Source organism: Cryptotermes secundus, unplaced genomic scaffold, assembly GCF_002891405.2.
Source record: "Cryptotermes secundus unplaced genomic scaffold, Csec_1.0 scaffold2482, whole genome shotgun sequence".
Classification (NCBI taxonomy): domain Eukaryota; kingdom Metazoa; phylum Arthropoda; class Insecta; order Blattodea; family Kalotermitidae; genus Cryptotermes; species Cryptotermes secundus.
Genome location: NW_019729249.1, coordinates 412,563 through 436,492, shown reverse-complemented (window position 1 = coordinate 436,492; position 23,930 = coordinate 412,563). Strand labels below are relative to the sequence as shown.

The window sequence follows — 23,930 nt, the reverse complement described above, 5'->3', positions numbered from 1 at the left end:
TTTACCACAAAAGCATAGCAGCAAGTCAACCCTTACATGAAGAACACAGTAAATGAAAATATAATGCAGCAACTTTATACTGAAACAATTTGTGCTTGCACTTTATTATCCCATGAACTAATTACACATTGTAACAAAAATGCAGGACAAAAACAATGATAATAATGATGATGATAAAGGGAGGCAAAGGTTAAACTTAGCCAAAGGAGGAGGAGGAGGAGGAGGAGATGATATTAATAATAAGAGCAACAAAGCTAATAAATTCTGCAAAACTGTGAAAAAGTTCCAACATCTAAGAACAAACAGAATGAATAAGAATTACATTCATAAAGAAGTTAAAAAGCAGATTATAAAAATTGGCTGTAACAGTAACAATATTTACCATAGATGACAATGACACTGTTGTTTGGAGTTTGAAGAATTTATGCAGTCCTTCCGCTTCAGCTGCCCTCCGTTTTTCAGGATTCATTGTCACAACAAATTTCACTGTTGTATCAGTGTTGTATTCTTTGTAATCACTGTAAGGAACACAAGAATACTCGTACACACAAACCAAGTTTCAAAGGTAAGGCACATATGAACTCAGAAGTATCAAAATCATTTTAAACATTTTGGAAATTACTGTGTTTGTCATCAGGCATGAGAGAGGAAAATGTTCCCATTCTGCAAAACTTGTTATAAAGAGTGAGAGAGACCACCTTTCTCTAATGGGCCAAACTGTGTCGGACTGTTTCCACCCTTATGACTGATGACAGAAGCTCTGGATCTGTAAATAAACTATATACAGACTCAAGACAATGGACATGCCCAAATAGAAGTCACGTTTATTGTAACATACTGTCATTAGAAAAATTTGGATATAGCTCAAAATCATTTTGCATCACATCTTGTTTGAACAAAATCACACTAGCTTGGATTATATGAAGGGATACAGAGTCTGAATTTGGTAACAAAGTACAAAACAAATTATCGCAGCTAAAGGGGGAATGGCTGCACGAATAATAGAAAAGCACGCCTAATCCAAGTTCTGGGACTGAATGGGAAACCACGGTGATTGTTCACATACAGAAATGCACGTAGGTCCTAATACAGAATGGCCATTAAAACTGTCAAGTTTAGATAAAGCTGTTAGTCATGCAGTAATTCTTCATTAAGTTCTTTAATGTCAAATTTCATGAAAATCCATATAGCCATTCTAGAGCTTTGTGGATGCACACGTGCACACAGTGAATTTAAAAGGCACCATGCAAGGTTCTGAATGCTCCTAAAGGTGCATGGATAATATGCACACCAAATAACCCTGTGCAGGAATATAATGCAATTCAGATAAGCAAACTTGGGAATTTAATACTAAAATAGCATCTCCATTTCAGAATTTCTTTTTCACTTACCTCCCTACATACTACAGTTTCATGATGTCAATATTTGGAGAAGACACCATGGTACAATACCTTGTTCCATACATGTCCCATACTTGAGATGGCTATCGAAATCATTCTGGCAGTTACTTTGTTTGTGACCATATGACTATTAGCCATATATGAAACAGTGCTCTAACTGCTAACCACATTTACAATAAAACTTCCTCCCTCTGGTTTACATGGGGGGGGGGATGGTCTGCATTAGGAGATAATACAGATTATCAAAGCCATAACTTAAAAATTATCGTATTATTAAAACCAGCATACTTTTTATCCCTTAGCAGTAACTGGGTCCCTTTCTGTGGTTTCTGATGATTTATGCTTATATCTGACAGTTCTTATGCTTGCACTGGCTGATGTCAGAAACAGAAGATATATAAGTTGCTCAAAAGCATAATTATTTCAGGATGACAGCTTCAGATATTGTCATTGGATGGATGCCATCAGTCAACTAAGCAAATGCTTAGTTGTTATTGACCATGTTATGACTAACTGGATTATGTTTATTTCCAAACTGGTGAGGTTTTATTGCAAAGCTATTGTTTCAAATTCATTATCTTGTCATCAGCCACTTTTTGGAAGAAACAGGATTTCATTGAAATCATAAAATTAATTAGTATAAGGGAATTCATACTCTCCAAAATATGAGAACTGAATTATGGCATACGTTATGGAAGGAGGAGTTTTTTCATTTGCTCCATGCAGCAAAGGTTCCAGCACAGATTCTTTGTACGTCTGTGTCCATGTTCCAATGGGCAATTCTGTTATCTCCAGTTTATCTTCACCTATGACAGCAATTTCTCCATATATAATGTATCTCTTATCAACAAGAGGTTCAACCACACCAGTGAAGTTCTTCCACCACGGAACCTAAAAGCAGATTCATCATGAGGTCGACAACATTAATAAAGTAATTCCTAACCCTACACACTTCAACTCTACAGACAGAAGCAGCGTATTCCTCTAACTCATTAACTCACCAACCAAATACAGTATGTGCCAAAAGATGCAGTACTGAAACTCACACATCTCGAACGCACATGTGCGTTTGTCGACGGGGCACAGCTCCAGCCACATGTGTCCCCAGTTGTGTTCTGCAATTGTTGTTGGAAATGGGTCTCTCGACGGAGGAAAAAGCATTCATAGTTGAGTATTATTTCCGCTCATACAGAAGTGGCCGTGAAGAGGGACCGAGTTTGAAAAAGGTGACAGAACAATTCCAAGAGAGATCTTATAAGACAGCACCAAATAACACAGTTATGCTGCAGGAAAACTTTCCAGGACAAAATCATTTCAAGTGGTACTGACTTCCCATACCCGTCCCACTCCCCCAGTCTTACATCACCTGATGCCTACTTGTGGGAATGTTAAAGGAGTGTGTGTTCAACTGTGAAGATCTGCCAAGAACTGTACCTGCATTATGCGAGCAAATTGTCTCCTTTTGCAGGAGTCTGCAGCAACCTTGTTCCGGGATATGACTGAGAATCTGCGTGAACAATATGAACACTGTCTACAGCGAGGCAGTGCACACTTCAAAAACTTACATTAAGCATACTGTGGTAAATCAACACACTAATAGTGTGTATGTTAGATTCTTTCAGGAGAAATAAACTCACAGATGACAACAAGGTAATATTGTTCGTCTTTTCATTTCAGTACTGTATATTTTGGCGCATACTGAGAATCGACCAGCCTTGAAAAGTGAGTGCCATATTCTCCAAAAGCCTCATGAAGCACTTCAAGGACTTTGGTAGCTGATTTACCAAGATTCACGTAAAACTTGATGCTGACATGTTGCTCGATTTTGCCATTTGTCGCACACAAAACAAAACACGAAGTTGAAAAATCACTCTTCTAAATGACTGATGCAATATGCTTGCAGAAGTGTGGCGCTGGCCTCCTCTCTCATCTTCTTCCACTGAACTTCATTTGATCACCCTAATATTATTTGAGAAGAGTGTAAATCATAAAATTTGTTATTATGCACTTTACCACATTCTTTCACCTCCTCCACCTTCGGTCCGAATATTTTCAACACCCTCAGTCCATGTTCATTTTGATGAGAAACCAAGTTTCAGGTCTACATAAAACTAGTATAATTCTATGTCATATTTTAATCTTTCAGTTTTTAAATACTGCATGAGAAAATAAGATACCTGAACTGAATGATAGTAATCATTCCCAGAGTTTAATCTGCTCTGTGGTTCCCATGGCAGACTATTAAGAGTGCAACTTTCTAAGACAGGATTCCGTGTAGCCTGGTAGAAGTGTAAGAAGTGCAAACCTCTACCAGACTACAGGATGCCACAACCCAGAAGAGTAGTCGTCATGCTCTTCGCTTGCCCTCCTAACTAAAAACTATCCCTTATTACCATTGGTTCAGGCTCTTGATCATCAAGCATCAGCTTGAGGTTCTTAACAATCTCTCGTGGATTGTAGTTGGGGATCTTAGTCATCCAGCCAGTACCAATACCATCAGCACCGTTCACCAAAACCATTGGGATGATGGGAATGTACCATACAGGTTCTATCTTCTGACTATCATCATAATTATGCTTCAACAGTGGCATGTCATGTGGATGGAATATGAACGATGTAAGAGGACTGCAAGGGAAGAACACCAAAGTTGTTACATGAGAGGTATGTTCCCTTTGTTTAATGTTTAAAGTCAGGATTGTCCAAATGGTAGCATGAGGGCCACAGAGCTCATAGGTAAAAGGTAAACCAATCCCTGTAATAGACCATGAAAATCCATTGGGTTGTGAGACATCAAGGCTATAACATCTTCTAGACAATTGGCTCAGAGAAGGCGGTAAGGGTGTCAGCATTATGCACTGGCCACCATTTATCCCTTAAGAAGATTCCTGATACTCATTTCTCTTAGAAGCTGAGTCAACCCCAGTGCCATATTGTGGCTGGAAGGATTAGGTAAATTAAAAAAATCCAATGACCTCATTAGGAATTGAACTAACAACCTCCCAGCTTGTAGCATAGTGCCTCAACAAACTACGCTACTGCGGGCCCCACAACCCACAGGAGTACCCCTTTATTTGTTAAAATGTGTTGATGTTTCTAGCCAGTATCCCAAGGATGTACTTGCATGCCTGAGAAATAGGTCACGGGCTGCAGCCCGAGTACATCCTAAACAACTTAGAAGAGTCTGGAATTAGTACAACTAGATGATCAGGTGCAATATCAGTACAACCTAGCAAAATATTTATGCATCTTCCTGACAACAATTAATGTAAATGTTTCTTTTAAGCATTATGCATCCAATTCTTATTTATTTGTGGGTGCTTCAATATATCATCACTAGAGGGCAGGCATTTGTATTAGAATATTGGAAAAGTATATTTTTTACAATGCAGCCTGTGTGTAATTAATGAAGGTACAATGTGGCTCCTCAGTGTTTTTAAGTTGGACAGCCCTGGCTTAAGGTTTATTCTTATCTCTGCTGCTGCTGCTGCTACTGCCATGTTGCTCACTGTTACATAAGAATAAATAAGGCCAATGATTTGCTCAATACACCAGTACACCAACAAATTTTAGAATATGCTGCAACACTACATCAACATGTGAACTGCAGACACAAAAGCTAACATTATGTTACTGAAATAAAAGTTTAACATTACCAAAACAGAGAATTATATTTATTCACTTACTTATTTAAGGTTATATAATAATGCTGTCAGTAGATCAAACTACAGTGTCAAATGGTAGGATAACCAGGACTTTCACAACTTTCCTAATTGCCTGACCCATCCCTTTGACTATTTTTCCCCCACAATAAAAGTTAGTCCTGAAAGGAAGATTTCAAACAATACAGAATGGCGTGATTCAACAAGCAACCTTCGAACCGTGCTTCCGAAAGTGGCAAATATGACAACAGCAGACCATTGCTCCTTATGGAAATTATTCTGGAAAGAGATAGGTGTGTTGCTATGCAACAGATGCATTATGATGTCACACAATAGTATGTAGCCACCACGTGACATCTTTCCTACGCAATGCGCCATGATGACATCACTGAAGCTTGGATTATTCAAAGGAACTATTGATCACAACATTTCCGTGCTGTGTGATTCTAAGCTACATGACGAGGGCCAGACGAAAGAAAACGAGTAGTGGAACTAGTGGCGGAAGCAAGCAGAGTGGAACCGGGAATACAGAAGAATAAGGAGGTCACCCTGTGTGGATGTCAAGTGTCATTTACAAGACTTTATGTGTGCGATGGTGCAGTGATACTGGAAGTGTAATTTGAAGATCTTAGGTGTAATACTTGTAGTGATTTGAGGGCTATTTTCTGTGTGGAGATCCGTTGCCAGGAGACAACAGGTGGAAGACAGAGAATCCTAGTGTGTGTGCCATGTTGAACTGGAAAGTGTGTAAATCGGCAATAGCATTGTATTAGAGTGTAATTAAGAGTGTGTGTAACGAAGCTGTTAATAAATCCAATCATCTGAACTGCACCTGGCAGAAATATGCTTCCTCACAGTGGCTGCAGGACACGGGATGACAAATGCAAAGATTTGAGAACCAGGAACAACAGACCTCACAGATCAATATAAACAGAAAGATGTAATGACAGGGATATCCAATTCAAAACTGGAACACATTTAATGCTTGTAACCACAAATGATGAAGAGCTTAACCTGTGATAACTGTAATAAAAATACATCACAATTAGTATTCTCTATTTTTAATACTGGGTGGCACAAAAAACCAAAGGGTCTATGAACTTGGATGAAAGTCATATATGTAAACGGTAAAGTTGTCCCTGTGCTTAATTAATTAAGCACTATGCCATGAAGACGTACATGGGAGTGGATGTGTAGATCCACATACTCTTAACCTCGGCACTATAAACAGGTGAGTGGTCAGTTTCATGCTCTGGTCACTTTCCTCCCAGTACCCAATGGACAGGACAGTGGGTGTGTCCCAGAGCCAGTCTAGAGGCTATGGAGAATAATCCTTGCCCTGTACAGGAATTGGACACTGAACCCTTGACTGTCCAGCCCATACACCAGTCAGTATGCTGAGCTAACCTGGCTCCTCAGAAAATACCATAAAATACAGATTTATTCAGTTTGGTCGATTCATTAAACAGTAAAATATCTTCTATTCTGAGTGTTAACAATGGATACTTTTACAATATAATCCAACTTTTGAAAGTGCCAGTGATGCTACAGATCAACAGAATGGCCGCCAAACTCCCCGATTTAAATCCATCAAGTTACCATGTTTGGAATGAAGTTACTTAGAGTACAGTACAGTACAGCTGTGTCAACTGGGTCCAACTGAGTAGGTTTTACTTGAGGACAGAGACAAAGTCCAGTTTCTGAAACATTTTAAAATAAAAACAGGATGATGTCCAAAGAGGCAATATTTGTACTAATATACAGGGTTAGCCTAAAAGAAATAAGACAGTTTAAATGCTTTATAAATTAAATTCTCAACCTCCACTTTTTCATTTGTCTTCGTGACGTCAGAATCACATGAACGCCCCTAACGTATGTCGAGCACTATGGCCACTAACCAGGTGGAGAAGGCTTTTTGCATGATTGTACTTGCAAAAACAAATTCTGTTACTGTCGTGCAGCATCGTTTTAGAACACGGCAGGGTAAACAACCACCTACAAGACAATCAGTCTACGACTGGAGCAAGAAATTTAATGAAACTGGGAAACTGGTTGCCTGTGCAAGGGGAAAAGTCCTGGGAGACCATCTGTATCCAAGGAAACGGTGACTCGTGGTGAAACTTACACGTGCAGCCCAAAAAAGTCGACAACATGTGCAAGTTTAGAACTCCAAGTTCCACAAAAGACGGTGTGGAATATCTTGTGTAAATGTTTACGAATGTTCCCTTACAGTTGCAATTACTGAAGAACCTCACTGAAAACGACAAAATCCTCCATCACTCATTCTGTATGGACATGCAGCAGCAGACTGAAGGCAGTAACGATTTCTTTAACTGGCTGGTTTTCGGTGATGAATCAACATTCCACATTAGTGGTACAGCGGACAAATACAACGTTCGTATGTGGGGAACTGAAAACCCGAGAGCTGTAGTAGAGCATGTGAGGGATTCACCTAAAGTGAATGTTTTTGTGCTGTATCCCGTAAGAGGGTGCATGGACCATTCTTTTTCCAGGAAAAAAAAACAGTGCATGGAATAACCTACCTAGACATGCTACACGAGTGGCTGGTGCCTCAACTACAAGAAACACTGACAATTTCACATTTGTCCAAGATGGTGCTCCACCACACTGGCACCTTGAAGTTAGAAATTACCTGGACGATCAATATGGATTCCAATAAAATATAGAAAGAGAAAATGGGGGGGGGGGACTATGCCTTTTTTAACATTTAAAATTAAAACTTTTTTTGTGTGCAATAAACAAATTGAACTGAAAAACCTGTTTGCACACATGCTTCACTATCTTATGCATGTGTACAGTATAAGAGTTTCACTGAATCTGCAGAGACGTTCAACTTTTTAAATAATTCTCTTGCACCATTCTGTATACTGCTGATCATAAACATGTACACTCAAAAGGATATTCATTATTAACAAAGACATGCCCTTCTTACCTCAGCAACGTGAAGATGTATCTAGGACTTGCCGAATCCTTGCCACCAGAAAGCCGAGTACCAAATTGGCCAATAGGCTGCAGGAGGTTGATATTGTTGCTACCAACAAAATTTTGGGCCAAGTTGACAATTGTGGACATGAGTGACTGTTCACCATGATGGTATGATGAATGTTCTGCAACAGAACCTGCAAGCTGAGCCACCTTGATCTCACGCTTGTCAGCACGCTTCAAACAAGTGAAGAGCACCTGAAAAATTATTTATCATATTAGTATCAATGAACAGAGTGATGACATGCACTCATACAGAAAGCCTTTAAGTACCCAGAAATATATAGACATTAAAACAGAACTGCACCACGCTAGGGCCACAGACAGAAATTCCATATTGCCCACACTAGCCCCTCCAGCATACTTCATCATATTTGCCGCCTGTCACCTCATCATCCACTGTTCGCACAAATATTGGTCGTGGCAATCGCATGATAATCCTACAAGCATTCTGGACTGGCTGACATATCCAAGGGGAGGCTGGACAGAAAGAGAACACCAAGCAGAGAGTGGCAAGCCTCAAACACAGCCGCGCCATAGCCCAAATGGTTAGTTAGTTGCTGGTTTCCCACCACGGTGGCCTGGGTCTGGTCAAGTGGGATTTGTGGTTGACAATGTGGCGCTGGGGCAGGTTTTCTCCAAGTACTTCGGTTTCCCCTGCCAATCTTCATCCCACCAAATTCTCCATCATCATAATCACCCGGGGCAGGTAAAATATGCCAATCAGTGGCCAATGTGCTGAGTGGACCCAGCTAGACTCCACCGCGCACTATGCGAAAAAAAAACCTCAAGCACTGTCATCTTCACTATCCTTGGGACTCACTCCATCATCTTACTACATTTTTCTTCTTCCCATAGGTTATTTAATGACACTTTCAGCGTCAAGACTGTAGAGTATCAGATGGTAGGATGATAAATGAACAGGAAATGACTTAGAAGGAAGCAGCTGTGGTCTAATCAAGGCACAAACCCAGTATTTTCGTGGAGGGACTAAGGAAACAAGTGTCAGGAGAGCCAATATTCCAGCACCTCCTGAAAATAACTCTAGATCAACCTGCTTGGTAGTCTCAGTATAGTATGAATACCTTTGTAATGTCCTGCAGTGGCCTTTTATTAGTGCCAGTTCACATTCTTAACACTGAAGCACTACATGCTAAAACTGCTGTATAATAAGCAGGGATGAGAAAGTGGCACTACAATACTCCCAGTGTGGAGGTGGGTTTGTATACCTCCCTGCAAGTTGCAGAATATGACAAAAAAGGAACCTGGTGTCCAGGGGTAGAATTAGGCCACCATGTCACTGGGGGACATAGAGAAAAGACCTAATCATCCAGGATGGAGGTTGGCTGTAAGACTAAAAACCTTCCTGTGAAAAAATTACTGTTGTGAAATCCAAAGAAGTGAAAACTGGATCAAATCTGGCAGAATCTTCTAATGCTATGGCTCAAAAAGTGCTGTTTTGCCAATGATGATAGTGATGGTGACACCACAATACAACTCTACAAGCAGCTGTGCCTCATTGCAGTTACTGGGAGAAAAACACTCTGGGGAGAAGTGAACTGATTTTAACAAAAATTGGCAAGAGTTAGGAGCCTTGAAGAAACAGCACAACAGTATGCTATTTTGAATTACTGGGCTTTCTGGGCTTTGTCCATTGTTTGGTATTCTGAATAGATCAAAATGCTTTGGAAATATGGGTATATGTCCCTTCTCATGAGATAAGCTGAGAATGCACATACTCAAAGAGATACATTTCTGTAAGCCACAACTTGACCAACTGTAACAGTGGGTGGCTGAGCCATCTGGCCCTCAGATACAAATTAAGAACAGATATTTTACAAAATTCACTGGCAGCCATTATTCTGACACTATCGTCGTAACTCACCCAAGTGGTGGTCAGATAGAAAATGAGTTACAAATACACCAACCAGTTGCAGTCAGAAGCACGAATGATGTAAATGTAAAAAAAACCACCATCAGAAAGCAAGCTAGCAAGCAACCAACTTCACAATTATACTAGTATATTCTAGTTCTATTCATGTACATTTTGTAACTTTCTTTTGTCTTAATACAAAGCCACATGTTATTCTGAACGATCTTCAACACAACAAATGGGTAAAATCTCCAAAATAAATACTTCCCACATATGGTTAATTTCCAGAGACAACCCAACCCTTTAGGAGTCTCACTGAATATATGCATCCCATCAACAGTGCGAATTTGTTTTGCGCAATGGCTGAGACTGCAGTGCTACCTGAAACCTATCACAGCCATCTGGTGGTCCTGCCAGCAGCTACTTCTACATAATGACAAGGTAAGGAGACGGAAAGTCCCAGACTTTTTTATATATGTGGAGTGAAGACTAATAACAGTAACTAGGCACGTGCAAGAATGCCCTGTGCAGCACAAAACGTGTGGAGAATCAAGACAGAGCATTTTCACAATGCCCCCACCTCTTTTGATACCTGACTCTCTTTCAGGGAACTATTTTCATGAGTTATTGTATTAAAAAATCTGGGCCTACACCCACTTTCAGCATGTACAGAGGAAGAAAGAGCTAGAAAGAAATTTTGTTGACAAGTTGAATTGTGCTAGAACTACCAACCATTATAATTCTGACTGATCCAGAAGCTTGTGTGCAATTGTGCACAGAAAATGTAGTTATGTGAAAATTATTAATGTCTGAGACACCAAATCAACATTAAAATTAAGTCTCAATTCATTCTTGAAAACCTGAGACTCATGCCTGATAATAATTTATACTGCACCTTTCTCTGTCCTGGTTTCAGACCATCAACCAAACTTGGTATGGAACGTTCATTGTCACAATTGCTGAAGAGTACCAGCTCCTTGTTGACAAAATCCGAATAGTTAACTGACTTTGTGTCCTTCTCATACAAGTACTGCTCTGGAAGGCCTAATTCACGTCTACGTTTGGTGTCTTCCATCCAACTTGTAAGCCACTCTTTTCGTTGCTCTGCGCATTTCTTACTGAAAGCCTGAAAAGCAAACATTAAGAACACAACTTTCACATATAACACAGATTCAAAACCAAATAAAATATATGAAAGAAAACTTTTTTGTATACCAGCATATACAAACTCATTTCCAAATTACATACCATATTGATGCAATGATCGTCGTTTGGACCTCCATACTTAAACTTAATTCGATGTCGCTGCATATCAGAAAAATATTCTTTTGCCTCTTTAGAAGTGGAGGTTCCCAAACCTGTTCAACAAAAAATTTACAGCCATCATGTGCAGAAATAAGATTTCACATGAAGCTCATTATTCCTTATTACAAAGATATTGTCACACGTTGACCACACACGGGTTTTAGATTGATAACTGGATTTACTGAATATTTCTACAGCTGATTACCCTTCACATATTACTATCACACACAGGCTAGTGTCCTCAGTCCTGTCACTTGGCAGTGGCCTCCAATGGCAGGCATTCCTCTCCTTCTGTGCTCATACCTTTCAAGGCTGGCATCCATCTTGCAACCAACTCAGCGTTGCTACACAAGGACATAAACAACTGCAGCTCCTCCACCTGCCAAACTTTCATCAGGCGTGACTGTCTGCAACAAACTCCAATTGGTCTATCTCCCAACTGCTAACCGCAGACTGACGAATCTCGAGTGGGACTAACTTAGCTGTGTTTTCAAGTCTCCAGATACAACCTCTGACCAGACCCAAAGAGAATGCTGCTTCCCACAATTCCCCTACTGTTGCATGACAGCTGTCAGCACAGACCCCAGCGGTACTCGAATTGGTTGCTTTGTGTAGCATGATGTGTTCCATTGCTGTTACTGTTTATTGTGCCACAACCTCTTAACAGACATCTCTTCTAGTTGAATTAATCTTGCTTTCAGTGGACATGCCAAATATTCTCTGACTTACAAGACAACTGTGGTCGCAAGAGTGGTTCCAGAATTCAAAATTTTTGTCACTGCCTATAATTTTCAATGAAAAAATTCATAATTTGATTACCATTAATATCATTCATGTTAGATGTTTATGAATCATAATTTCTGTTCTACTCAAATAATTTAATAACTTGTTAGTCTTCATGAAAATAATTCAAATGAAATTGTGGTAATACCCACCCAGCAAAATATCACAGCATCAGTCTGCACATGAAAGAAGTCTAGCAAATCAGACTTACAACTTAAACCTGTAGGTTGCAGGTACTGCTACCACCACTTCATTTAAAGGTAAAAAGAAAAAGTGTTCCTATGCTTTTAACATGCACCACACCACAAAATATATAGGTGAACAGGAAGCTTCTTGAGCTTGGTACTGACATGCTGACATGCCCTGGCAAATCATTCCTCAATGACCACTCAATATTATGCAGGATGAGTACCACAAACAGAACAGATATGGTAAGGTAAAACAAATTAAGCGCCACACCATGAAGACATTTAGAGTGGAGGTATAGCCCCACCATTCTTGACCTTGGCACTAGATGGAAGTGAGTGTTCAGCCTCACATCCTGGCTGCCTTATCCCTGGCACCCCTTGGATAGGAGGCTGGGTGGGGCCTGCAGCTTGTCTGATTGCTGTGCAAAAGAGAAAAATCTCTTGCTTTGCCAAGAATCGAACCACAGCCATCCAGACCTTCACCATACCAACTAAGCTATCCTGGCTCCCAGTATGGATATAGCAAAGAGAAAAATGTAAACCCCACCCATCATTCGGCAAACAGCCAGTCACTGCAGTGGCTGATCCATCCCAGCTCTACGGCTCTCAAATTCTGTATGGCAACAGATCTTCCATATTGTGTCACACAGATCCATTGTGAGGCAATGACTGCGAAATAAGCATCTACACAACAGCCACTGCTAAGTAAAGGCTCTGCAAACAAGCGTGTTTCCATGAACACAACAACTACACTGCAATATGGGCATAACGTTCTCTATGAGGTCCATGCTGAGATGTTATAAGCAGGACAAGTTAGGCGTTAATCAGTCAGTGAGTGAAGGGTGAGTGAGTTACTTAACTGATGGGGTTCAGTTATTGTCAGCTGTTGCTGTGAGAAGCTGGAAGCTGAGGCCAGGGACTGTTCGGGAACCATGAGGAAAGGGCACATCTGCTGCCAAGCAATAGCTATTGAAGACCGTAACAGACTAAGGAAACTGAGTGTGTCCTATAGTGATTTGTGAAGTGTGGTAATGAGTTGTATAATGTGCAATAAATCCAATTACCAATCCAAACCCATTTACAGTCACACTACAATAATGTGACAATATGTAAACCATGCTTATCAAGATCATGTTTGCCTGGAATGTTAATGGAAATGTTTCACATATAACCAGGGAGCTCCACAGTTATCACCTGCATCTGCTGTTCTCACAGTTGAAGGCACTGAAAGTTAAGTGCATATGTTCTTCCCAGAATGCAGTTTCCAGATTGTTGCTAATGTCTGCATAAATAATAATATCCATTTTCCACAAAAATAGTAACATCCATTTTCCATAGTAATCATTTTTATGATGAGCTTGCACACAAACCAGCTTAGCAGTGGCCAATTTTAAGGAACAATAACTGTTTCTTTGCTTGCTCAGAATAAAATACATACACAATTTATTAAACTTTTCATAGGTAAAATTATCATAAATACTTTAACTCTTTCTGATCCATCTGACATGACATGACAAGATACAAAACAGGTGCCAAATACCAAATTTCCCAGATGTCATTATACTCCATCCCTTTCAATACATATTTTTTTAAAAATTCAAGTGTGTGACAAAACACTATGTTTCTGAGTGAAAGATTAAAATATAACAGCCTCATTTTATAGTCATGAATATATAGTACCACAGAGATAACTATAAACTGTAAAAAGAAATTAAGAAAATAAAGCTTCAGTGACATCAGATCTGAAAATTAAACTTCACGTGTATATGAAAATTATATTACCTTTGTAGTACTTTATCTTGTATGTGTGCCAGTTGTTCGTTGAGGCCTTCCACTCTTCAAATTCTGGGAGTGAGTAAAATGAGAGTTCTGTTGAGCCTTTTGTTGCTTTCACGATGGGAGTAATAAACTCCTCAAGAAATGGCAATTTCAACAGCGATGGCCAGTTGTGATGAATGAAGTTGATCAGCAGACCTTTTATATGAGACCCATCCTGATCTTGATCTGTCATGATCATAAGCTTTCCATACCTTAGGGTTTTCAGATCATCTATGGATTCATATTTCATTTTGTACTGCAGACCAAGGATCTTTATAACATTACCGATTTCTTGATTTTCCTTGATCTGAAACAAAGAAAGCACTTACCTGAAACATTCATTACTTACAAAGCAAAGATTCTGTCATAACAAATTAAACATTTCTGATGATTTTAAAATGAAACCATTGGCTTTCAATTTGTAGTAACTCTACTCTTATTTCAAACAAACAAAAGCTTGAAGTGACTAAATCTCTGCAAAAATTAAAGTCTATTCCAAATTCTGATCAGAAATTTGGTCTCTTACCCTAAGGGAAGAAAGCTGAAAGCATCTAAGAGACATAACTGGATGGAAACGACTGCACAGTGAAGAAATCCATGCTGCATACTCTTCACCAAAAGTTATGAGGGCAAGAAAATTGATGAAGAGGTAAGCAGAGCATGTAAAATGGATGGGAGTTGAGAACTTCATACAGAGTTTTAAAATTGTGGTCTGTGTTATGAAAACACATAGGTTCACAGGTTGTTACTATGTTTCAGAGAAATCTGCTGCTTCCATTTTCAGGTTCACTTCCGCCGCAAGGCTTAAGGTAACAGGTTCACATGAAACGGTAACCACCTATGAAACTACACAGTAACATAATGCAGAAGACAACACCCCGCCTTAGTTTTCACCACTGTTAAAACCTCTAATTTCATATAAAATTGTTTTGAGAAATTATATGGAAGACTATACTCATGAGACCCACACATAAATATAAGAATAACATTAAGATGGATCTCCAAGAAATGAGGTACGAAGGTATGAACTGGATTAATCTGGCTGAGGATATAGTCCAGTGGCAAAGACTTCTAAACAAAGCAATGCATCTATGGGTTCCACGAAAGATGAGGAACTCTTGAGAAGATGAACAACTGCTGTTACCTTCTCATGGACTCTGCACCCAAAGACTTAGTCATTTGTCTGGTAAACATCGCAATCTTGCCCCATACCAGAATATGAACTCTGACCCCTCAGCCATTCAGCCCACAGCCAGATGCTATACTGATTGCACTATCCTCTTCATGTCCATTCCTTCATGCATCTTCATGGCACAGTGCCCAGTTAGTTAAGCAATGGGCAACTTTAACTTTTAATGGCCATTATCAGAAGGCACAACCAGCACTACAAAGACACAGTTTACATGCCTGATGAACTTAGTTTACCATAAAGAGATCACCATCAGAAATCGAGACTAGAGTAAAACATTCAAGTAATTAAATGAAGACCTTCAATTAATTTTAACATATGCTAAATACTTTTAACAAACATAATTATTTATTTTAATTATAACAACATTTTAGTCTGCTGTTGATTTTTAATGGTACAAATGGTACAATGGTTCATCACACATTTGAAATTTCATTGTAGTGCTGGCTGATGGCCATTAGTGGCCAAAACATGTAAAGGCAATCACTTATACTCTCACACTAAACTTGCTGCCCTTGATGGACCTTGCTACTCATTCATGCAACTACAATCTCAAACAATTACCTGCTTATGTGTTGCCTCCCTGACATTCAGCAATTTACCACGAAGTGGGAACACTCCATATTTGTCTCTGCCAACGACACCAAGACCAGACACAACCAGTGTTTTGGCTGAGTCTCCTTCAGTGAGAATTAGTGTACAGTCCAATGAATTCCTAGAACCCGCATCATTTGCATCTTCCAGCTTTGGAACTCCTGTAAATATGTGCATATCAGTTACAGCATAATATTTATAAATGAGCTTAGGGGCATATCCTCCTTCAATGAATAAAACATTACACAAAGAGCAAACACTATTACGTACTTCCTTTTCCTAGGAAGTGGTGTCTACATTTCACAGATAATATATAATATAGTGTGAGGAAACCTCTCACAATGAACCAATGCGCACAGTAATGACAACATACCTCCAGCACAATAGTTGCAAACGTAGCTACGAAATATTCACAGCAATAATCAGATATCTGTGAAACAGATCGGTACAACACAGTAACCAAACTGCAGAAACCAGTGACCTCTCTTCGGTCAGTCTTTAGCAATATAGTATGGATAAACAGAGGCCAGGAAGATACAGCCAGACACAGGCACACCGAGAAGACAGTATAAGAAGCGGAGGAATCTTCCATCATCCAAAGAGCTGCTACAGAATGACTAACAATGTCCCAAAAGACTGATATTCATCCATGTATTCATTATAACAACAAACATTTGTATAGAAGTTTAATACGTGGTTGTCTCTTCAAGAATCAACAATCATACAAGTGGAAAAGAGGACAGAACTGAAGCAACCATAGAGAAAATGTGATCTAAATGAAATGTAAAGGAGCAATAAAGTACGAAGGAAAGCTGTGCAACACCAATGGAAGGTGTAAACAAACTGTCAAAACTGGAAAGAGAAAACAGTAACATTCTGTATTTATTGTGAAGAAAATCAATTATGTATCGACACCTGAACATTAAAATACAGTGCAGTTTATGACTTTAGTATAGTATCAGAACAGTCAGTTTTTCTTTACTTTACATGCTCTAGTTGAAGTTAATGTAGGAGGAAACCTTTCAACATCGGGGGGACAAAGTTGCTCGCATCCGTGACATTCTCTAAGTCATACGTGTCCCCTGGGTAGTGCAAAATGAGCACCAAACCTGGCAAAGCTTCCCAAAAGAAAAGTGCAAACTTCTTCAAGATGCAACAAAGCAAGAACTTGAGTGCTCTCTATTGGGAAGCATGAAGCAAAATGGGTCAAATGATCCCAAATGCAGCCATTGGAAACCAACCAACCTTTCAACATCCTCAGAACAGCAATAAGAGCACATAAGAGTAGTTTAAATATATGCTTACAACCTTTCAATTTGTTCTGCTTCTTGCTACTGCACTGCTTCTGAAGGTCTTTCTCTGCTTTGGATTTAGCCCATGTCAACACGGCTTCTACAATGCTAGATTTTGTAACCTGAAAAGTTCAAACGAATGAAGATGTAACTATAAACTATAACAATATGTAACTATAATTTGGTCAGTGTATAAAAATTTATGGCTGCAAATACATCATTAAGTGATTTTGGAGATCAAAGATGAGAAGATAATAATACTGCCTGCATAAATAGGCTGTAAGGTTACGACATGGACTGAACTGATATGGGACAACTTCACATCTAGTAAATGAGATCAACTCCCTCTCTAATGGACTCCCCTGCAATCTTTCCTCCTAAGGACAGAAATAAATTCAGTTTTGAGATGTTCTGTTCAGAACACTAGACGACTGACAAAGTCCATAAACCCAGAAACATTAACGCATTCGCTGCCATCCTCTCAGTGGGCAATTTAATTAACCAGCCCAGGGCTTTTATATGTCAGGGTACTTTTAGTGCATTCATTATCCAGCAAAATCAGGAAACACTATTCGCACACCATGATATACGGGAATCTTAAACTTTTTACACATTTAGTAGACTGAAAGTGTGCTACCTGGTATCACATTTCCTAGGACGTAGAGGAACTCCATATTTTCAACAATACTACCTCATTACACTACTTTTTATTTGTAAACACATTGTACGTCTTCTTATCAGACTACAGTCACTCCTAACTGCTGGAAATTTTAGCAAACACAGTCCTTTGTCTCGCCATGTAACCGAAATGGAGGACCTTTTGTGAGAGCAAAACATCTGGAGGCTGATGATGCAGCAGAAGCTGGTTCCATGCTTGCAGGTAATGGAGGAACATTGGATAATTCCTTTTCACTTCCCAGATGTTAGGTACGGAACAAAATTTTCACAAAGTCCAGACATCCCATCCTTACCGCTTGATTGGGCTTTACAAATGCTTGGAAGGAATTAAACAATGCACAGTGGGGAAGACAGAAAACCTCTTTCTTTGGCCACTTATCAGTTTTCCTCACCTCCTGCATGAATGTATTACAATCAGCCACACAGTCTGGTTTCATCCACGTCCTGCCAAATATGTTCAACACTTCAACCATTTCTGCAGAATGCATGGTAGATACCACAGTTATCACTTTTTTGTTCTTCCATGACAAAAGCAGCACTTCCTTGTCACTCTGAAATGTCATATCACCTTCCTTGAGAGTCTTCTGGTGATCTCTGAGGCCACGTCATACCCCCCCCCCCACTTTCTGTCTGATTGTTGCCAAAAAGGGGCAGTCACTTGGTCGGTATAGTTCGCTTGCGGACTAAAATCACGGAGTTTGTTTGTTCCACAGACACCTGTGCTTTGTTCACACAACTGTTTTGCCATGCAGATACTACTGTAATAACTGTCCCTATACACTGCATACCCGTCATAGGTAGGGGTTCAGAAGTTCAAAAACTGTGTCCTGAAGTGCCATACCATTGACATATATCATCAGTTTACAAATATACCCTGACACTGACTAGCATATCATTCACACCATAACGCCATACTCTGTAACTGTGGATGGATTGTGCACTACGAATCACAATCAGCTTCTCTAGGTCAACATCCCTTCATCAAGAGCTAAACTGCTTGGGGATATATACCAGTGAATATATTTGTCACTTGGTCTCTCAAATACTAGCCCTATTTTATAAAGTCTGTCTGTATTGGTGTCATACTCTCTGCTGTCACTGAAGTGGAGAAATGACAAAATACTTTCAAAGTGGTTCCAGGTCACTGATTTTGAAAACACTGGAGTTTCAAAAACAGGATCTTTGAACCAACAGAGTTTGAGACTGGGTTTGATTGTTATCCCTGTCACAAACATCAACCCCCCCCCCCACAAATTCAGTTCTGATACTGTTATTGAAGTCCATGCCTGAAATTGTGAATGTTTTGTGAAAGGGCATAGTGCAGCCCTAATCACTTGGCTAGCATACTGGTCAGTTTGGTCACAAACATACTCAAGGAAATTATCTGTAATAAATTCACAAAAGACATAAAATAAGCGTTCTGAATGTTGGTATTCAGGCATGCGTTTGCTGTAAATGGTGAGCAGTAGTTTGGTGTTGTTTCAGGTGTGGCCTCATTTGCAATGTCAATTATCAAGGCAATTTCTTGAGACTCAGGCTTTCACTGTCACTTAATTTACTAGAATTGGATTCTGGAATTAAATCGTCTTCAGAATCTTCATTCAACAACAGTTCCATCATACGATCACCACTCAGTACCTTCTTGCCGTGACACGTGACACTCCAAGATGTGAGCAGACACTCTCTTGAGCGGTGCTTATTGAAACAACAAAGAATAAGGAAGGGGAATAAAGAGTGAAACATGGTCAAGGCCAAGGAAACACTCATTTACATACCACCTACAAATATAGTGACCAACTATGTGACATAAACATAGTTTCAAGGAGAAATGTTCGCACGCATTGCTATCCAACGTACAATTACAAACCCTTTAGAAATGACCAGTATATCCTGTGAATACGTCCACTATAATGACACTGACATTCTGACACTCAATATGCTAAAGCTGGTTAGCAGTTTGGACTTCAAGGCATTTATTCTCTCCTTATTTAATACTTCATGATTTAAGAATGGCAAACTGTCACATGACCACACGTTCTGATGGAAAGGAGGGAGTCCACCAGTCACAATTTCTTGTAATTGTTTACCAATTGTGTCAGTCCGCTGTAACACTGGAAGCCAAACTAAACAGAATATGCTCTGCCTACCAAGCATTCATCATCAGGCCCCCATGCCTTGCAGAGCCTGTTACATATGTTGGTACACTATCACATTTGTTGTATTGAATAAATGGATGCATTAAATATAAATTTCAACATTAAAGTAAATGTGGCCTTCTGGCTGACCAACATAAAATTTATTTACAAAAATGATGTAATATATATATACTTACATTGGTAATAAATTTATCTGACAGATTACATTTTGATCCAAAGTTCTTTGCTTGAAGTGTCATAGTTTCTTTTGTCTGTGAATCAAATGTAGGATTCACAATCAAACAATTAACAAACACCCAAAGATGAGTCTTTACTTGATGGGGTTTAATCTGTAGGCCTCCCTTGTTCTTCTTCTTCAATGTTTCTATCAGCTGTTTGACTATATGTTCTGCAATATGATCCACATGACGCCCACCCTGGAAGGAAAAACACAATCAGCTGCCTGAACGATGCCTTGACAATGGTGGATGACACACAGAATTACTGGGGTTTTCGACTTCTTCCATCGTCCGGAATTCTAGGTAATAGAGGACACGACATTTCGGAAACTGGATCTGCTTCCAAAACATCGTGTCCTCTATTACCTAGAATTCCAGACGATCGAAAAAGTCCAAAACCCCAGTAATTTAGAGACTTCAGCTGAAAGTCAAAATTTCAAAGCAAGCAAATACAAAAGAAAATAATTTTTGATTCTATGCAGTTATAAATGAAGTGTGAAAACTTGGTAAACTTTTACTCGTATATACCCATTAAAGGAATAATAAAAGAAGGTAAAGCTGTCCCTCCCTGTGCTTAACTAATTAAGCACTATGCCATGAAGGCATATGGGGAATGAATGTATAGAGCCATCATTTTGACCTTGGTACAATTTCGAGGTGAGTGGTCAGCTTCACACCGCGGCCACTTGCCTCCAGAGAAAGAGCCCCCAGTACCCACTGGGTAGGAGGCTGGGTGGGCCCCAGAGCTGGTCTGGATGACATGGAGCAGAGAAAATTCTTGACCCTACCGGGACTCGAACTCCAAACCCCTCGCTCGTTCAGCCCATAGCCAGTTGCTACACTATCCCAGGAATGAAGAACAAGATCATAATCTAAGCATATATGATGAAATTCTTTGGAAATGTGAAGTTCACATTCCCCAAAGTGAAAAATTCAAATCTCGCAAGTTCACATATTTTGGAGTGACAACCCACTCTCTGGTCTTTGACTGATGATATTTGTGGTTTTCCTTTCTGAAAGCACAGACAGTGCAACACTTTATTTGAAATTAAAACAAAAGCTTACACCTCCAAACTGCTCAAACTGAATTTCCTATCTATATTTCATATACTATTCTGCATGGGAATTATAATAATAATTTTATTTAAGAAGGCCGCATTGCAACACCCAATTTCACACAACAGCCAATAACAGAATTTCTGACAATTCTTGTTTCATCAGATATTGAGGCAAATGTAACTTGACTAGAAGTCACTGTCACGAGTCAGTGACCAGACATGACATCTGGATTGGCAAATGGATTTACTGAAGGCTTATGACCCTTAACTACAAGTAAGTACAACATGCTCACTGATTTACACATGCTAAAGATCACTGTAACTACAGCACATATAGTCTTCTACATCTTCATTAGTCATTGCCTGGTAACAGCATCTAACAATGGATATCCCTCTGCTTCCATGCTCACATCCTTAATAACCAGCAACTGTCTCACAACTAACTTGTCCTGCTGGTCCTCATATCCTTGGCATGGATCACACAGAAAACAATGCATCCAGCAGTTCTTCTAATGCTGCATTTGTATCTGGTGCCGTGGGAAGGCGTTTACCAAGCCAGTGGCCAGCAATGGCATCAATATTCTGCCTTTCAGGCATCATGTCACACTACTTTTATTGTAATTTTCTGCTTACATTCACTGTTATTATATACAATATTATATGTATATTATAATTAATATTAATAATTATTATAATAATATTAATATGTATATTATATTACTGCTGAAAATTTGAACACCAAGTAAAAAGGAGCGAACAAAAGTGGGTAGTAACTCTTGTTCACAGTCACAGAAGCAGGCCTAACACTGTCCTACAGTAAAGTTGAAGATGTGAAGGGCAAAGCTGACCTTATGCCAAAGCACCAACACATTTAGATAAGGCTCAGCAACAGATCCAAGTAAACACACAATTTTACACAAAATATCAAACATGTAAGAACATATTATGGTAAACACACAAATGATAATTCATTTTCAAGCTTTCACTATAGCTGAGCCCAACATTATTCTTGTATCACTAAGATTCTTTCATTATCTTTTCTCCAATCTTTTTTCACTTGCTTTCTCTTCCTTCAGCATTTCCAGCTTTCAAACTTTCCTAACCAACTTACGGCATATGCTGTTGGACAAGAAAACTGAAATGTATATAGCATGAAAACATGATACCATGAAACAGGAAAATTTCCTCAGTGTATCACAATGGCCATTCCTTAGACAATTAAGGGTCTGGGGGCGATAAACTATACAAAAATTTTCAGATTACACGAAGAATTATTAAAAAAAATGGTAAAAAATTCTTATCTGCACTCAACATGCTTTTACCATACAGCTATCAATTTTTATGCCAAAAAAACAAAATTATTTTTAATTACAAATACGAGTAGTTCTGGTCAGTACTTGTAAAACATACTTAGACTAACTGGGTGTTCGCAAAACTTGACACCTGCATATGAACATATTCCATCCTCCTTGCAGTCATTAAGGAGGAGACAAGGACAATGTCACATAGTGAGGACCACAACAAAGAGAACTGTTAAAATATGTAATAATGAAGAAAAGCATGAAAATGGTGCTCGAACAATTTAAGCATGTTGAAGAGTTCTACATTCTGGACTATAAGACCACCGTCCAATAAAAGCCAACTGATGTTCCTCAGAAATGTTGGCTGACTTTCATTGGACTACATGGCAAAACACAACTCTTCATTACCACCACTGTGAGAACCTCAAATCCCATAAATTTAAGCATGTTGTTTGCAGATGCAATAAGTTCACTTTCCAGGCAACTCTGATCATTACAAAAGCAGACAATCATTCTCTGGCCTGGGGAACAGATGTTGAAGGAGACTGCAGTTGTGAACAAGACAATAATAATGGTAATTCCAACAGTCCAAACAGTTTTAAATACTAAGTTTGGCAAAACTATTTTTAGCACAAGATTAACTACATTCATCAGTACACTATTAACATTTTGCGGACCAGATGCATGATATCATTCTTTTCGCTTTTGAATGTGACGGACCGGTCGCATGATATCATGATTTTAGGACTCATTAGGTTGTAACACACTATACCTTGCTCTGGCGCTATGCAACTGCAATGAATACTGCATAATAAATCTTCGGAATGTATGCTAGGTATTCAGTAACTTGACCTGGCTGGCTAGGGTCCCTACTCCAAAAGAAAATAAACTTTGCCCCTTCCAGCTGTTTATGTACCAGGCAGGAATTTAGTAGAGGGGAATATGTTTCAAGGACAAAAGTGGTTGAAAGCAAGCGGACTTTTTTATGGATCTATCTGATGAGCCTTGTGGAGGAGTAGTGATTAGTGACTCAGACAGTGGTATTTACAGGGGTCAACAAAGAATTGTGGCCACAGATAAAAGTGAAAGTTGCCTTGTGGCTTATAAATTGTGCAATTTTCAATTCATTTTTGGTTTACAAAAATCTAAACCCTGATTCGAAATTGAAATACAAAGCATTTCTGATGAATGTGGCAAAGGCCTGGGCTACAGACCCAGAGTCAGACAGAGACTTAGTGCGACCGGCCCTATCAACTCCCACCCGACGCAGGCCTCATGTGGACCCCCCAGGGCAACTATCAGGTGATATGCGGAATCATACCCTTGCGAAAATTGTGAAGAGTGGACATTGCAAGGGGAAGCATCCTTCTAGGCAATGCCGTGTTTGCACAGTTCACAAAAAAAAAGGAATATGT

At 39.3% G+C, this 23,930-nt stretch overlaps 1 protein-coding gene across 3 annotated transcripts in view; it reads right to left on the bottom strand.

Moving 5' to 3' along the window:
• Positions 1 to 23,930, bottom strand: part of LOC111865634 (DNA topoisomerase 2) — a 73,117-nt gene that overhangs the window by 24,662 nt on the left and 24,525 nt on the right. For all 3 annotated transcript variants that reach the window (XM_023853814.2, XM_023853816.2, XM_023853815.2), the window contains 10 exons: positions 20,115 to 20,354; positions 17,121 to 17,226; positions 15,783 to 15,973; positions 13,994 to 14,336; positions 11,184 to 11,293; positions 10,831 to 11,061; positions 8,013 to 8,260; positions 3,794 to 4,025; positions 2,089 to 2,291; positions 383 to 518 (listed from right to left, as the gene is read on the bottom strand). In XM_023853814.2, the coding sequence (XP_023709582.1) occupies positions 383 to 518; positions 2,089 to 2,291; positions 3,794 to 4,025; positions 8,013 to 8,260; positions 10,831 to 11,061; positions 11,184 to 11,293; positions 13,994 to 14,336; positions 15,783 to 15,973; positions 17,121 to 17,226; positions 20,115 to 20,354 (2,040 nt within the window). The remainder of the gene's footprint in view (positions 1 to 382; positions 519 to 2,088; positions 2,292 to 3,793; positions 4,026 to 8,012; positions 8,261 to 10,830; positions 11,062 to 11,183; positions 11,294 to 13,993; positions 14,337 to 15,782; positions 15,974 to 17,120; positions 17,227 to 20,114; positions 20,355 to 23,930) is intronic.